The sequence below is a fragment of the Camelus ferus genome, chromosome 20, assembly GCF_009834535.1.
Source record: "Camelus ferus isolate YT-003-E chromosome 20, BCGSAC_Cfer_1.0, whole genome shotgun sequence".
NCBI classification, from domain to species: Eukaryota; Metazoa; Chordata; class Mammalia; order Artiodactyla; family Camelidae; genus Camelus; species Camelus ferus.
Window position 1 is genome coordinate 39,874,468 of NC_045715.1, and position 16,681 is coordinate 39,891,148.

At 35.9% G+C, this 16,681-nt stretch overlaps 1 protein-coding gene across 2 annotated transcripts in view; it reads left to right on the forward strand.

Moving 5' to 3' along the window:
• KHDRBS2 (KH RNA binding domain containing, signal transduction associated 2) overlaps positions 1–16,681 on the forward strand; it is a 507,201-nt gene that overhangs the window by 445,327 nt on the left and 45,193 nt on the right. For both annotated transcript variants that reach the window (XM_032463333.1, XM_006187704.2), the window contains exon 7: positions 15,504–15,586. In XM_032463333.1, the coding sequence (XP_032319224.1) occupies positions 15,504–15,586 (83 nt within the window). The remainder of the gene's footprint in view (positions 1–15,503; positions 15,587–16,681) is intronic.

Genomic DNA, 16,681 nt, shown 5'->3' on the forward strand with positions numbered 1-16,681 from the left:
GCGGCATGACTGATAACGCCCGGACGTAAGAGCCAGAAACGTGCGCAGGGAACAGCGGACATTCAGAGAAGCAAAGCCCGCTGTGCGCTGCAGTGCTAGAGCCTTCATCACGGAGGTTTCCCAGAAACCCAGACTGCTGGCTAGTTCCCCTCGCCCTTCCTCTGTGCTGGCCAGTCGTGAATAGGCCGCATCGCCCTCATTCTGCTTTCACTGCTGTCACCATATGTCACTGGAACAAAAGTCAGCCTTTCTTCATTGACCTCAGATTTCAGCCAACCACGGACTTTGAAAAACTGACCTTTCACCTCTTTGATGCTCTTTTCAATCCCTGTTTTCTTCTTCCTACACTTAAGATTCTCTTTGTGACAAGAATGTTTGTTGTTGTTCTTTAAAAACAAAAAAGGATAAAATCACATATAAAATGTTTCTGGTGACGTCTATCCTTTCCCATAGGGCAGTCTTGTATATTCTTAAACTAAACTCTTCATGATCAATTTTGTGAGTGTCGAACGCCTCCTTAAGCATAAAACCCAGAGGTCATTCCATTAGTTTATAAAGAAACAATAAGGAACAGAGAAGAACTGACAGCATAAGAGTCTACCTTAAAATAGAAGTTTTTAAATCATCAGAGGTCGAAGATTCAGGCATATATGTCTTTTGTTGGTTCTTTACAATGATTATAAGAAGGACAAGTGCAGAGTCAAGAAGTATCTTCCATTTTACCGCATCTCATTTCTCATTGCTGTTGTCTGGATGGTTGCCTACTGGAATCCCCGCAGAACTATTTAAGATTCTTGTGACATGAATGGTTTCTTTCTTTACTGTATTTTCAAATAGTCCCAAAGAAGTAGTCTATAGAAAATACCCTCCAAGCTTCCAGTGCGTCCCATTCATTGGAGAGCAAAGCCCCTCCAGATCACAAAAGAGCAAGTCAAAGGTAATTTCCACAAGGGGACAAAGACAAAGGGGGAGTGGATGGCAAATTCAAAATACATACTCTTTTTACTCCCAAAATGACATCATTTATAAAATCTAAGTCCTGTGGCTTTTTCTTCCTCTATGGTTAAGTTTGAACTGAAAAAAAAAAAAAAAAAAAAAAAAAAACACCAGACATTTAAAAAATTTCTACAGAGCTGAATATTTCATATGTATTTATTGACTTGTGCTTCAGTGTCCACTGTGGTAGCCAGTAGCCACGTGGGAGTAGTTAAATGTAAAATTGAACTAATTTAATTAAATTAAAAAGTCAGTTCCTCAGTCACCCTGGCCCCACGTAAGTGCTCAAAAGCCACGTCTGATGAGTGAGTCCCTAGTTGGACAGCACAGAGTGTGGAAAATTTCCATCATCACCAAAAGATCTACTGGACAGCACTGCTCTACTATGTATGGAGCCTCCACATAGGAAATACAGTAAGAATTATAACATCGTAAGACAACCCAGTAAGACTAAATTTGGAAATAAATGAATCACCACAGGGAAAAAATAGTCAATGGAATAATGTAACAATTTGATTAATCCTTTGAGAGAGGTTTGGGGTTCTTTATGGCAAATGGATATTTCTAGCCCCATGAGCATACATTCGGTAGTTACAGTAGAACACTAAAAAGTATTTAATAATGCAGAATGCTGTACACCAGCATATATGAAACATTTTTAGAGTAAATTTTTCAAGTGAATCTCAGGTAAACATGTGGTTGCAGTAGAAATAGAGGGCCGCTGCCTGCTCATGTGGCCTGCATCCAGCGTGGCTGGTTTCCAAGGGACCCATGAGCCACCAGCCCCGTGGAGAGCCTGCACCATCTTTAAACAAGTGAGCAAACAGAAAAGCGGGCCCTGACCAGAGTGAGGGAGAGTGGTTTAAAAAGTAGAAAACTGAAAATGAGAACTAAACCTGGGGGAGGGCGTAGCTCAGTGGGAGGGCTCATGCTTCACACACGAGGTCCTGGGTTTGACCCCAGCACCCTTGTTTAAACAAACAGACAAACAAACAAACAAACCGAACTACCTCCCCCTCCAAAAACAAAAAAGGAAAAGAACTAAACCGAATTGCACAATGAGACCTTCTTCTTAATCCAAACAATGTCAAAATAAACACTTATTAATGACTTAGTTAATTTAAATATTTACATTTTCATCGTGAAAATGAGCACCATGGAAACAGAAAGCAGTGCAGAAAAATACAATTAGTAACGCTGTCATGACGAAACACAGGGTCAAGTTTTAAAAGACCACTCGTGTTTTTCATTTGTTAAGTCAAAAGATTGAAGCTATAATAGAGGGCATTGTCATAGCTTCTATTTCTAATCATAGGAATTGCAAAGAGATCAGAAACACCTTCCTTTCAGGATAATAAAGGAATTTTTGTTATACATGGTACCATATAACAGGGGGGGAAAATCACTGTAAAAATGAAGATTACTCAGCTGGTTTATATGGAATCATTATCTCATTTTGATATGCATTTGTCTGATGCATAATTTATTAGAAGGTGACAATTATGTAAAACAAAACACCAAAATTGTTCTATTTATGAATGTAAATAAGTCATAGAGTCTTACATTGCTTTCTAGCTGGAAAAGTGTCACTACAGATCAGAATTCCAAGACTTTAGGGGGAAAATACTGAAAAATATTAAATAGATACATCGTGTTGCCAAACCCCTGTTTCACAAGCTATAAAGTCCATGTTTCAGCAATAAAAATAATATCACCAAGAAGTGTGGCAGGAGTCAGGATGGGCTGTTGAATTGTTGGCTTCTTTTCTGTTTTGTTTCTTCCTAATTTATCCCTGTCATACACAGGTGGAGTCAAATCAGCTATGATGAGGTTAATTTTTCTTGGCTTTAATTTCTTGTAGCCTCAGATGGGAATATAAAACACACAGCAGCCACCTCAAGATGCTGCATAGATTATTGGAGGTAAAAAGACCTTAAGAAGTAAGCTCTCCTCTTGTGGAGCTAGTGCTTGGCTCCCTATGGTTAGACACATTTTAAGAACTGACAATTCTTAAATTGTCATGAATTCTGTTTAGCTTTAAATTTTTTGGTACTTAGGAGTGAACAACATGAGTTATCTTCTAAAACTTGGTCTAGTTCTTAGTCATGACAGCATTTACTGATTTTTTTTTTCTGTTGATTGAGTGAGAAGGCCTTAGCGACTTGTACCACTGATGTTTGAAGCATCTGCTTTGGGCTGAATGCTGAAGCAACAATGGTGCCTACGATGTGAAGTACGAAAAGCATGAACACATTCAGAATGGATCCATTAGCAAACCAGCACTCATGAGTTCATTACTGTAAACTGCTAGTTTCATGAATCACAGTTATGTTCATTAACTAGATTGAACACATTGCAGTCTGATTTCTAATGTGTTAAAACACATGTGTAAAAATGGGAATCAGGGAACCCTACTGACAAATGAATTTTTTTTTCAAAAACACAAAGTTAGCAGCCTTTCACAGCATGCTAGGGGAAAATACCTAAAATATTACAAGAGGTATAATTTGAATTATGGCCTGGGAGCCTTCTGTAAATAGCTAGTGCTTCTCTCTTCCTCATCAAGCACAAAGGTTTGTTATTTTTATTAGTCTAGCGTTTGTGATGTAAAGTAAAAGTTTATTATATAGTTTTTTTTCTTAACAGAAAATTGATATGAATGTGCATGATTAAGAATCACCTACTTGGAAATTCAAATCACATCCAAGAGTGTGGATCACCAAATGTAGTTAGATGAGCTTTAAAATTACTTGTAAAACTTTGGAAATTAATTTTCAGTCATTCTTTGCAATAAAAGGAAGCAGATTTGAAAGCACCATGGTGGCAAATATTAATATTCTGCAGGGACTTGGGAGGGGGGAGCGCCTCTCTGAAAATATGTATCTATGTTTTAGGAACTAGTATATCACAGTTGACAACATGTATTGCTACTAAGAGAATAGGTTTGCTGGCTGGCACTCCCATTGGATAAAACATTATCGAAATTGAAGAGACAAAAGGAGTGCAGAATAAACAGGAGAAAGCGCACTGAGTTCTGCTGAAGAGATAAAATTAAAGGCATATGTTATCATCTGCTGACCTAGCCTTCTAATGTTTATCCAACAAGGAAGCAGTATCATGATCTAGCCTTCCTTCCTCAGTAACGTAAATCACTTTTAAATGTCTCCTGGATTTCAGGTGTCTTGGTTATCTTGTGTTGGCAGAAGCTGCCATGGACCCTGAGTGTCTCTGCATTTTCCAGCTGGGTGTGCCAAAAATAAAGACCCCGTTACTCTTTGCCCCTGCTGTTTCTCTGGACTGTGCCTCCAGCAAGAAACTGAAGGATGAGGTATCATCTCCCCCAGAGACAGAGTAGGTTTGATTCCATTTGAAATTCCCTAAGCTCGTTGGTCCTCCCTTGTAACTCAGCCTGGTGAGTGGAGAGGCATCCAACCTGACCCCACCTGCACTGCCTGTATGGGATGTGGGACACATGGGGAACTGGCACAAACCAATATGAAGCTCTGGCTATTGCTTTGCTGTGAGTAATGAAGTCCCTTGTGTCTGATTCTCATGCTTTCTACCACCACCCATGAAACAGTGGCCTGCTAGCTTGCTAACTTATCAGCAGATTAAAATCTCAGACCCTGCAGAGTTCTTGACATTTAAAGATAGAAGACTGCTTTTAAACATATATGAAAATAATTTAACTCCAAATATTTTAATCATTTCTCCACACATGTTTTAACAGCTAAAATCACAAACTGTGTTTTTACTATTATTAAAAACTTACATACTCAAAATGATTTTAAAATCGTCATGAGAATTAAGCTTTGCCATTAATGTTATTGTTTACCTATCATAAAACAATGGGAGATTATGCACTAGACAGTGTCAGAGACTGAGTTCGAATTCTAGCCAGGCCTCTCGCTGATGGGGTATGGCCTCATGAAATTATTTCTGTTTCCCAATCTATAAAATGAGTGTAAAGATACAGAACAGACCTTGTAGGGTCGATTTAGGTTTTTAATGAAATACTGTGTGTACAAGCACCTCACATGCTCTCACTCAGTAGACCTCCAATATATGCATATTGGATATGAATTCTATTGTTTAATTGAATGGAATATTACTAATTTCATCTTAAAATGTATATAACCTTCATATGTACTTGCTGAGGTTTGTTATTTGATTTTAGCAGGCTAGTTTAAGAGTTCGAGATGTGCAGATATTGACTGGTATAGATAAAATAGGTAAACAAGTTTATACTGTACAGCACAGGGAACTATATTCGATATCTTGTAGTAGCTTATGGTGAAAAAAATATGAAAAAGAATATATGTACATCCATGTATGACTGAAGCACTGTGCTGTACACCAGAAATTGACACAGCACTGTAAACTGACTATACCTCAAAAAATATATATATTAGCATGAGCCTGAGATTAACTTTGTATTACGGTATATGTGTACACATGTCTGTCAGAAATGGTCTTGTAGTTCCTTTTAATTTCCAAAGAAGTTAGATCTCAGAAATATGCAATTTCTAGCCTTCATATTGAGTGTACATATATGGGGGGAAATTGTTGACTAGTGTCAATCTACCCAGCAGGGGAAGCTAACTCAGAGTGACTCCCCCCCCCTTATTAGAGGCTTATTCATTCGTTTCCATAGAAAACTTTCAGAAAATTATGCATTGCCTCATTGTAAAGCTAGGCTACTAGGTTTAGTGTTTCCCCACTTGCTGTGTGGACCCTTGTGCTTAGGAAGACTTTGAGTAGATAATGATTTTCCATAACGAGTGAGCTGAGCTGACCTAGTGCACCAGTAACAAAAGCCACACGTTTGGGGCAGAGGGAAGGTGTCCATTGCCACTGCTGTTCCAGACAAGCCAGCAATCAGTAATAGGAAGCTATTCTTTCAGTGGAAAAAAGAGATGGGAGATACCATTAAAATCATTCTATTTTATAAGAAACCCATCCATACTTCAAGCAAAGAATGTGTGATAAAAGTGTAGGGACATAGACACATAAAAATAAAACTGTTAAGAGACACATGACAAAGTATAAGGTCCATGATCAAGCAGATACTTCTCTTAAACATTGATCATTAACATCCTAGGGGGATATTGCGTATTAAAAGATTGGCACTTCATATATTGTTTTTATTTTAATCATATTTCATGATGTATTTTTTAATTTTAATTATTACCATGAAGGGCTTCGGTAGTAACAAGAAATTACATATGAAATGGACGTGCTAAACATTTTATGGCTTAACTCAAGAAAGGAACGTAGGTGTCTAAGAATTAACCATAGTTCATAAGAAAGTTAAATGTCAAGTTCCTATATGATTTGTTAATTACATTCAATAACATTAAAGGGCAGCATTTGCAAGTTGCTTCTGTGCCTAGTATTTTAGAATTCGGTGACAAATTTATGATATTGACCCTCATAATTAAATTACTTAATTTTAGAATTAAGTAATTCTAGAATATTTTCATTCTAGAATATGTTATGGATCTTGATTGCATGCTTGACTTTATTTTCTTTTTCTCCTGATTGTATTAGAAAATTCCACATTATTTTCTTTTAATACCTGCTGACCTTACACAGAAAATAAAAGCCAAAATTAAAATAATGACAAATTCCAAACCTCTCACCAAAGCCTACTACACTGAAAAGTCTTCAAAGAAAGTGTGGGATATATAACAAAGTCAGGATGACAGTTTCGTATCATTTAAATTTCAAAAAATACCTTCTTCTGGAATCCACAATAACTTACTAGCATCACAAGACATTTGTGCTTCTCTTTAGTTGACAGAAACATGTCAGCTTTATAGTTTATAGTATGAATATTAGGTCGAACTACACTTTGCTGACTGAAATAAATGCACAGCCTAAAAGCTGAGAGTTACGTTTTACTTGGTGGACATTTCTGAGGACTTGAACCCCTTCAAGCCTGAGATGACAGCCTCCCAGATTGCTCTGAGTGGCTGCTCTGAAGAGGTAGAGAAGGAGCCAGGATATACAGGATTTTTACAACAAAGACCAGGTAATGGGGACGTTAAACATTAAAAGATTACTTGTTAACTGAAGAAAACCAGGCATCTCCAGTTAAAGAGTTTAAGCGCTTTTCTATGTATGGGAAGGGAGCAAACGTTTGGGCTCCTTGAATTCATTCCTTTGACAAGCACCTAGCTATCTAGGGCCAGCGTCCTGTCCTTTCTTATTCTGAGCCCCCTCAGGGTGCACCATTCTGAGTGGCTGCAAAGGCCGGGCTGCAGGGGGTGGTGGCAGCCGCTGATGCCTTGGTTTCAGCATTTTTTGTTTACTGCTATGGTTGCAATATTTTTCATTCATAAGTTCAAACATATTTTTTGTACTTATAGAAGTGGCAGTTTTATATGGTCCAACTTAACTTTTTATATAAGTAAATTCAATACAATATCAATTAGCCAAATTGTCAGTAACATAACACTTTAGAAACATGTATTTTCCAAAGTATGTGAAAAGAGATGTTCTAAACTGTTTCACGTGATGACTCTCTTTTCTGAGTTATAAGAAATCTTCAGAAACTTCATAAATTAGTGTTGATTAGAAAAAATCTGTATTTAGGGGAAATTTAATACATATTCTGTTTATTTTTCCATTTTTGGAAGAATTTTTGAGTTGGTATCTGTGGGGTAGTAATGAACACCTGGCTATTGCCAGAGATTCTCACAGTTCAGTGTTAAAAACATACCCTGGCGTGGGGATTTTACACCAAGCCTTTAGAGAAATAACATCCTTTTATAAATTCAAGACTGATTTCCTTTTTAGAGTGGGATCTTCTTAAAAAAAAAAAATGACTATATTATTACAGTCTATGCCTTCATTTCCTAGTGAGATAAAGGCCAATTAAAGACAGGAATAGGAAGTAGATTCATGTAGAGTATTGTGTAGCCTGAGTTTCTCTTCCCAGGAGACACCTTGAACAATGGTTATTTCTGCCCTCATCTGTATGTTGATCACTTCCAGAGCTATGTCTTTAGCCTGGACTGCTGAGCTTCAAAATCCTGTATCCAGTTGTCTAAAACTCTCTCTCTACGGCATCAAGGTTATCTCCTGCTATTCTAACTGCCTCCCAGGGAAGCACTTAATTCTCTTTGAAAGAAAATACATTCAGGCAAAAGCCTTCACAAATTTCTGTACACAAGATCAAGAATTCAGTAAAAGAAAATAATAAGGCATGGTAAAAAAAAAAAAAAAACCAACAAAAACCAAGAGAAAAATAAAGACACAGGTGATTCAGTTGTTGGAGTTATCATCCAGGGGTTTTATTATAATTATGATTAACATATTCAAGGAAGTAGGGGGGACAAGTGGAGCCTGGTCCCCAAAGACTTGGAAATGTTTAAAAGTCAAAAAGATGTAACAAAATGCAGATCTGTGTATTGGCATTCCACTGCTGGAAACATTCATGGCTTCCTTGCCTTTTGGATACAAATAAAGTCCCTACCCGGTCATAGGAAGCAGTTCAGAGCTGATTCTTACCTACTTCTTTAGTCCAACTGCCTACCATTTCTTGGGCATTTTGTGCTTTAGTTAGATCCAGCTGCTGAGCGGTTCACCAAACACAGTGCTTTCTTTCACGTTGCCATGCATTCACACTGGGAAACTGGAGTGCTATCACACCACCCACATGTCCATCTAAAAAAAATCTATATTTATCTACAAATAACCATCTCAAATAAGGCCTTCCCTGAAAAATTCCACTTAAAACCCTCAGACAGATTGAGGTGTTCCTTCCAATGTGCTCCGATTGTCCCTGTTGCATAATCTGTTGAAACACTTTCCACCGGTATTTCAATTTTTTCTACACCTGTTGGTCTCCTTTGGTAAGCAAACAACAGCTGTGTGCTAGAGCTGACTTGTGCTGGCTCCGAAGATCCCTTGTAAAATTCCCAGGGATTTTGTGAATTGTTTGTTAAACACAGCCATTATTAAAAAATTAAATTATATAAACTTGAAATAAATTATATAAAGATGAAGAATCAGTATTTAAAAACTCAATATCTAATTATTTCATTATAATCTATGCTTGAGGTCATGGCTATTATTCTGTATGGTGGAAATAATATATCCTGATGTATTATATATATGTGTGTGCTGTTGTTTATTTCTTCCCAAATCTGTTTTTAAGGATGTCATGTTGATAGCTTGAAATAAGCCACCATAGGGTGTTTACACCACAGATACTGGCAAATGCTAACAGCCCAGACTTGATCTTTTGTTACAGTAATCATGTAGACAAGAGAATTATGGAGAAAATGTGAATAACGCAAATTTAACTTAAATGTGTGTTTACATTGTGACTAGACACAAAATTGAGGAAGTATTCCCTTAGTATGTAAAAACTATTGTCCAGTTCAGAACAAAGTTGCTCACGTCAATGACAAATGAGTCAAGTTCTGACGCACACATCTGAGGGCTCCCTTTCATTTTGCTTGCCAATGTAAATGAAAATTTCAAGTGACACTAATGCAAGAATTATACAGGTTCATCAGTACAGAAGTGTCTTTGCTGAACTGAAGAGTAATCAAGTTATCTGTGCTGTGATTTATTGTGGTGTTATGGTAACAACAGAATTATAAAAACTGATAGTACTTTTTTTTCAGGAAATAACAAGTCATACTGAAGTTACATGTGCACAGACCCTAAAATGAGTTCTGTATTTTATCTATAAATTGAGTGCTATAGATTTTATTTTTAATATAAATGAAATATAATTTTATTTTAAATATAAATTAAATGTAGCATTTTATTATTATTTGTAAATAGTGCACTCTATGTCAGTAAAGTTTATAATGATGTAATATCTACACGTATACATACTCATGCATATAATTTTTTCAGAAAGACATTTGTTAAACCAACATCGCTGGCTGTGAATGTCTAAAAGGCAGGAATCATGTCTTTCTTTACAAGATAATAGGTAGTTCCATGGTTAATATAAAGTCTGATGAATTACTATTAATTTAAGCTTATGTGTTGAGACACTGTCATTAGTTTTGAAAGTCCAAAATTGGTGCTTAAGAAGAAGGGGTATTTATTATCAAAATGAAGCCCTTAAATCAAGAAAGAAAACACAGGCAGATTTGGGCCAAGAAATCCATTTTCCAAAGGAGGTCTAAAAGAGGCTGGCTTTGTAAGATTATGTGTTTATAGTAATGTGCATGCATCCCCTATGCCGCTGTGCCCAGTACGCAGAGGTGCAGAGTCATCTGTGGTTCACAGGACACTGCAAAGAACTTGTCCTGTTCTTTCATCATTGCACAGGCCTTCACGTCAGGCCTGCCTTTCATACTGCGCCTTATGTTAAATGTCGAGGACTTGTTGAAGAACTGGAAGGTAGCCAAGACTGTGTTTCCTAAAACTCCTATGAAGATCTGCTTTTGTGTGGCTCAAATATAGAAAACTAAAGAATTTATAACTTCTTTTTGGGAGAGGGTGTAGCTCAGTGGTAGAGCGCATGCCTAGCACACACAGGTCCTGGGTTCACTCCCCAGTATCCCCACTAATAAATAAATAAATGTGCCTAATAACTTCACAAATATGAAGAAATTCTAGATAAAAGGGATATTCTTCATGACCACGTTCCAGAAAAAGAATGAATTTTTTGTGAGAGATGCCAAATCACCTGTCTTCAGCTAGAAGGAAGGAAGTTAAAACTTTTAGTTGCAGACGGAGGTTTTTATTTTACTGGGACATCAGGTGTACCCTTTATTCTTTAGGAAATTCTACTTTGAGGCCATGATAACATAGGTAGCCTCTAAAATAATTTTAATTTTTTCAGTAGAAATGTGCTAATAGGCTGGGAAATAAGATTCCAGTAATTTCTTTGAAGGAAATAGCAGAAACAGTGGAGCAAACAGCAGAAACAAGTGGGAAAAATTTAGACTTTTTGGTCTTTTACGTTTTTATTTCTTAGTTGGATGCTCATATTTAATTTGACTCCCTTGCAGTTATTGACTGGCCCTTTAGGGGGCATATCTATTTTCGTGATTCATCTTAGAACAACACTAGCATGATCTGTAAGAAAAGCATGTATATATTTACATTGAATGTTAGAAAACAGAAATCAATGAAGTATTCACATTTACTTTCTCTTTTACAAAAGTACAATTATTTAGGGACTACTGCACAATATGCTTGATGAAGCTGTGGGCTGTCAGGGAAGATTTCTATCCTGTGGATTTTCTGTGTTAAGGCTTTTAAAAAGTGAAAGTGTAAATGAAGAAAGAAAAAGTAATAGTCTTCCACAGATGCGATGACAAAGCTGTTCTTCATATCTCTATTCGTCTTTTGTCATATTTCACGTTCAGCAGTGATTGATTTCAGTCGATCCATATTTACGCTGGATGAGATGGCCTCAACTGTGTTAACTTGACAATTCAATACATATTTATTGAATGAATACTCTGTGGCGTATGGTATGCCAAACACCACAAGATATCAAAAAAAGTGATTCACTTGCTTCTCAGGAGCTTAAATTCTAAAAAGAGAGAAAATTGTAGAAAATAACTTTGGTACCTGTTTCGACATTCTGGGTAGCAGTGACAGAAAACAACAGGCTATTAGAATTCAGAGGACAGATGGTTATCATAGGCTTAGTAGGAGCCGGAAAATCTCCCTGAAGATCATTGAATATAAGTGGCCTTTAGAAATCAGTAGCATTTTTACAGATGGAAACAGGAGGAAAGAAGAGAATTCAGGCGGCTGGAGGCCCTGAAGACGTGCGCCTGCCCCCTGCATGGCTGTCCCAGCCCCTTGCTACAGGACACTAACACACCCAAAAAATAGAACAAGACACAACACAGCTTGCTTGCCTCCTGTTGGAAGCTAGAGCTTTTGAATCCTGAGTAGGAAGGGAAGATGAGTGAAGCTAAATTTTTATAATCTGGGTAGAGGAACAATAGAGGAACAATAACCCAGGTACTTAAAAAGAGACCCATGTGGCAAATATCATTAATCCCCCAGTTACCAGCCCAGGTGGTTCCGCAGGATAGAGAACTGGGGACAAACACTGTCCACTGCAGCACCGAGATATTCTGTGATGTTAACTCTTATTCCATCAGAGGGGAGATGAGGCCTTGGGATGAGACTAGGATGCTTAAATCTCACCTGATACACAGAAACCTCCTTTCCACACCCTAGCAGTTATTAGAGCGTGTGTGCTTTTAACTGAGGATACACACTTTAAAGGATGGCTGGAAGATGAATTTATAGAATTCTCCCACTGAGAAAACAAAAGCAATAAGAGAAATCACATAGGGAAAAAGATAAAATGAATGCGCCAATCCAGGAGATCCAGTATCTTACCAGTGAGAGTTCTAGAAAGAAGGAAGAACAATGAAGCATTTCCCAGAACTGGAGGATATAAGCTCCCAAACAGGAAGAGCTCCTTTAGTACCCAGCACAGGGGGTGGAAGGAAGCACACACACATGGGCACAGCACTGGGAACTTTTAGAACGTAAGAGAAAAATTGTAAAATCAACCAGATAGAAAAAAAAATAAAATGAGACAAAACAAAAGTAGGTCACAGACGAGTTGCAGGAATTCTCAACACCACATGTATGTAATGATAGAAAACATTGAATTAAAGCCCTCAAAACAGTGATTGAAAATAATTTTTAGCATAAACTTCCATACTCAGCCAATCAGTCAAACACGGGCCAAGAATTTTAAAATTTGTGAAAGTTGGCACAATATCATATATGTAGTATTCTTTCAAAAATATTCCATGGGAATGCAATTAAGAGAATAATCAGACAGATTCAGAATGTGGGGCAGTCTGCAAAACCACTGGTATAGACTACTCAAAAAGGCAGTGTTATAGGAAGCAAAAAGAGGTTGGAGGACTATGTTATTTACAAAAAGACTAAACAGATATAATGACCAAATGCAATTCATGACTCTTGACTGGATTCTGATTAAAAAAAAAAAAACTAACTATAAAAGATTTTTGGCAATAATAGAACGTGGCCTATGGACATCACATAGATGATATTATGAAATTATTGTGAGATTTTGGAGGAAGCAATAATACTGTGTGTAAGCATATTCTTATACTCAGGAGATGTAAGCTGGGGTACTTAGGGATGAAATCATATTTCTGGAGCAGACCTACCAATGGTTTAGAAATATATATATATATAGAGAGAGAGAGAGCGCGCGCAGTTTAGTTTATTTTGCTATTATTTATCTTTTCTGTGTAGTAAAAATTCTTCACCCAAAAAATAAAAATAAAAAGACTAGGTATAGAGAGAGTGTGACATTTAAAGAGAGAGAGAGAATGTAAATATTCTTGTCCAATACATCTCTTACTAGAGTTTACTAAAAGACATGTTGCAGCAAGAAATGAGAGCAAGCAGAAGATGGAATTTGGTAAAAGGAAACTCTACACAGATTGTGGGGCAGGGGAAGTTTGAGGAAAACTACTCTGCCTTCAGATGTAGAAATTGAGCAGTTTAGATCGGAGTGCAGTGACACGGTTCTGCGGGAGGTCGTCTTCATGCAAAACAAAAGGAAGTGATAGATTAGCTAATGTTTGGAATATTTGCAAATAGTATTGCTAGTTTAGTGTAACTATTGGTACAGCTGAAGATGAATAATTCTAAACATAGAGGAAACCAAGAAAATAATAAAATAAATGGGTAATTATTAACTTTAGGAGAAACAAAATGATACACGAACATTAAGCAGAATTATACCCATCTATTTGGCTCACTGGTGAATAATAATTATTTATTACTCAGTGACAACTTCCACACTTACTGGTTAACAAACAATTATGATGAAGCTATATTAAGAAGACATTTATAGGGAGGCCTATGGGAGGAGTCTATAATAGGGCTAAATCCTTACCAACTCAAATGGGCAGTCAATAGAAAAACAACTAAAATTCATAAGTCAAGCAACATAAATTTAAACATTTTTTAATGTTTGATAAATACTAAAGTGATGAAAATGCTAAATGAGGACTGGAAGTTGGAGAGTGACAAGTAGCTGCTGTTTTTTGGACATAAACTTTTTAGTACTATTTTAAAGTAATCTGTATATAATATTTTTATATACTAAAATTAATTTTAAATTAATATTTTTACAAATTCTGTGGGAACCTAATTAGAACATTCAAAGATCAAATGGAGAAACTGTCCCATACTGAAGAGGAAAAATATGATGAAATGGGAATCATGAATGGAAAAATAGGAGAAATTGAGATCAGACTCAGAAAGCCTTGCAATTATTACGTATTATGTAATGGGTAAACTAGATGTGGAAGTAATAGAGGCATAATATTTTTAAAACTTTCTTAAGTTGATGAAAAATACTAGTCTTCAGATTCAGTGGGCTCAAAGTCTTGGTCAAATTTAATGTGGAAACTTTCACATCTGCACATTTTTTTAGTTTAAATTTCTGAACACTATAAAGAGAGAGATTGTAAGCCTCCAGACTGAAATGATGTTATGAATTGGTGGGGTAAGATAGAAGTACATTCCAAACAAAGAAAGCAGTGCACCAGTAAATACTGGTCCAAAAGCAGAAAAGCTAAAAGTTTTCTCCAAAGTGAGGAGTAATCAAGATGGATGATTAGGGTTTAGCATAGAGTCAATGACCACAAAGGAAACGAAACTGAATCACTCACAAAGAGACATGTAACTACTGTGTGGATTTGCTAGCTTGCTTGCACATTCGGCAATCACAAATCTGCATTAGCTTTTAGTGTGAACTTGGATAATTAAACCACCACACAACATAATTTTAGTCATAATATTTAAAAGCCATAGAATGTACAACAAAGTAAAAAGATCTTTATTTCAATTCTTTTTTTGCTCATCCTTTCTTTCTTCCTTCTTTTTTTTCTTCCTTCATTTCTTCCTTCCTTTCTTCTTTTCTTTTTCCTTTTCTTTTTTTCCTTTTTTTAAAACAATAATTACTATACCTTTTTATGGAAAATTCAACACAATTTAAGAATCCAGAATTTTATTTTCAATTCTAATTATGATTATTATCAGGGGAAGAAAAAAAATCCAAGTGGAGTTGTAACAAATATGTTAGTATCACCATTAGGTTATCATAATAGTTCTTATCTATTCATAGTATTTAAAATTTTATTTTGAATTTCTTAAATTGTCTTCATTAGTATCAATCAAAATTCTAAATCCTAGACTAGGTATTGCTTCTTCAATAATATGATGAGTTAAATTCTTAAACAATATCTGATCCATGAAAAATTAGTTAATGTTGTATGGAAATTGTTAATCTAGTAAAATGTGATGCAGAGCAACTAACCAAACATAAAAACTTAATCTTGTGTTGTACATCAGAAACTGACACACTGTAATTGACTGTACTTCAATTAAAAACAAACAAAAAAACTAAATCATGGTCAAATTATATATAAAATCTCATTAACCCAAAAACCAGATCATAATTACTCAAATTGATTGCAAATCCATCTTTCTACCATTTTCTGCCTCAGGGTTATGATGATGGCTACGGTGGTGAATATGATGACCAGACTTACGAGGCTTACGATAACAACTATGCCAACCAAGTGCAAAGGTGAGGTATATGCCGTCTAAAGCATCCTTCTTAGGATGATTTCTAATCCTGCCATTTTGTTTCTTGCATGTGAATATCAGTTATATTACGTGAGAGTTTCTAGTAGTGTTTTTCCTCCACTGTCTTTCTGAATTATTAAGTTGCTTACTAGACTGCGAGAGTGTGCTATTTTAAAACAAGATGATTATCAAAACCAATCAACTCATTAAACTGGTATTTAATTTTAAAAAACTGTTATTTTTAGTGAATTCATAATTAAGACAACAGTAAAACACAGCACTTGTTCCATGTGGATTCCCCCACCCATGCAACTTTCATTGCAAAATTTTCAAAACAAAAGATAGAGAAATGTTATTGGTGCTCTGAAAAGAGGGTAATTCTTCAAACATCTTATAGAATTAAGAATTCCTTTCCTTTCTTGATAGATCTCTTAGTCATTGATGGATGAATCTCTTTATATTGACTCAAAATTTATGATATCAATGAATTTTTTAGTTTTCTGAAGTTATATTTATTTATTATTTACATGTGGTAAAATGTGCCCATTTAGGGTACAGTTGTGTAAGTTTAGCCAATACAAACTATCCTGTAACCACCACTGAAATTAAGATATAAGTTATTTTTATCTACCCAGAAAGTTTTCTGATTACTCTTTAGAGTCAACTTTTTCCCATTTAGGCCCAGGGAACCACAGTTCATTTGTTGTCACTACAGTTTTGCCTTTTCTAGAATGTCATATAAGTAGAAGCAATACAAAATGTATCCTTTTCAACTTGGCATCTTATGTATTTGGTATCTATTCATGTTGTTGTTTATGTCAGTATTCTGTTCCTTTTTATTACGGTGTAGTGTTTCATTGTATGGATGTACCACAGTTTCCTCATTCACCAGTTGAAGGGCATTTGAGTTCTTTCTATATTTTGTAATTATGAATAAAGTTGTCATAAAACAAATACATTTTTAGAAAAATGTATCACCTAAGTATTTTCCCTGAAAATATTACAAAGTTCATGGGAAAATACAAGGAGTCCTTGTGATAATTAGTTAAATGATTCTCCCCTATTTGTGATGGACAGAAACCAATGGGACTAATTA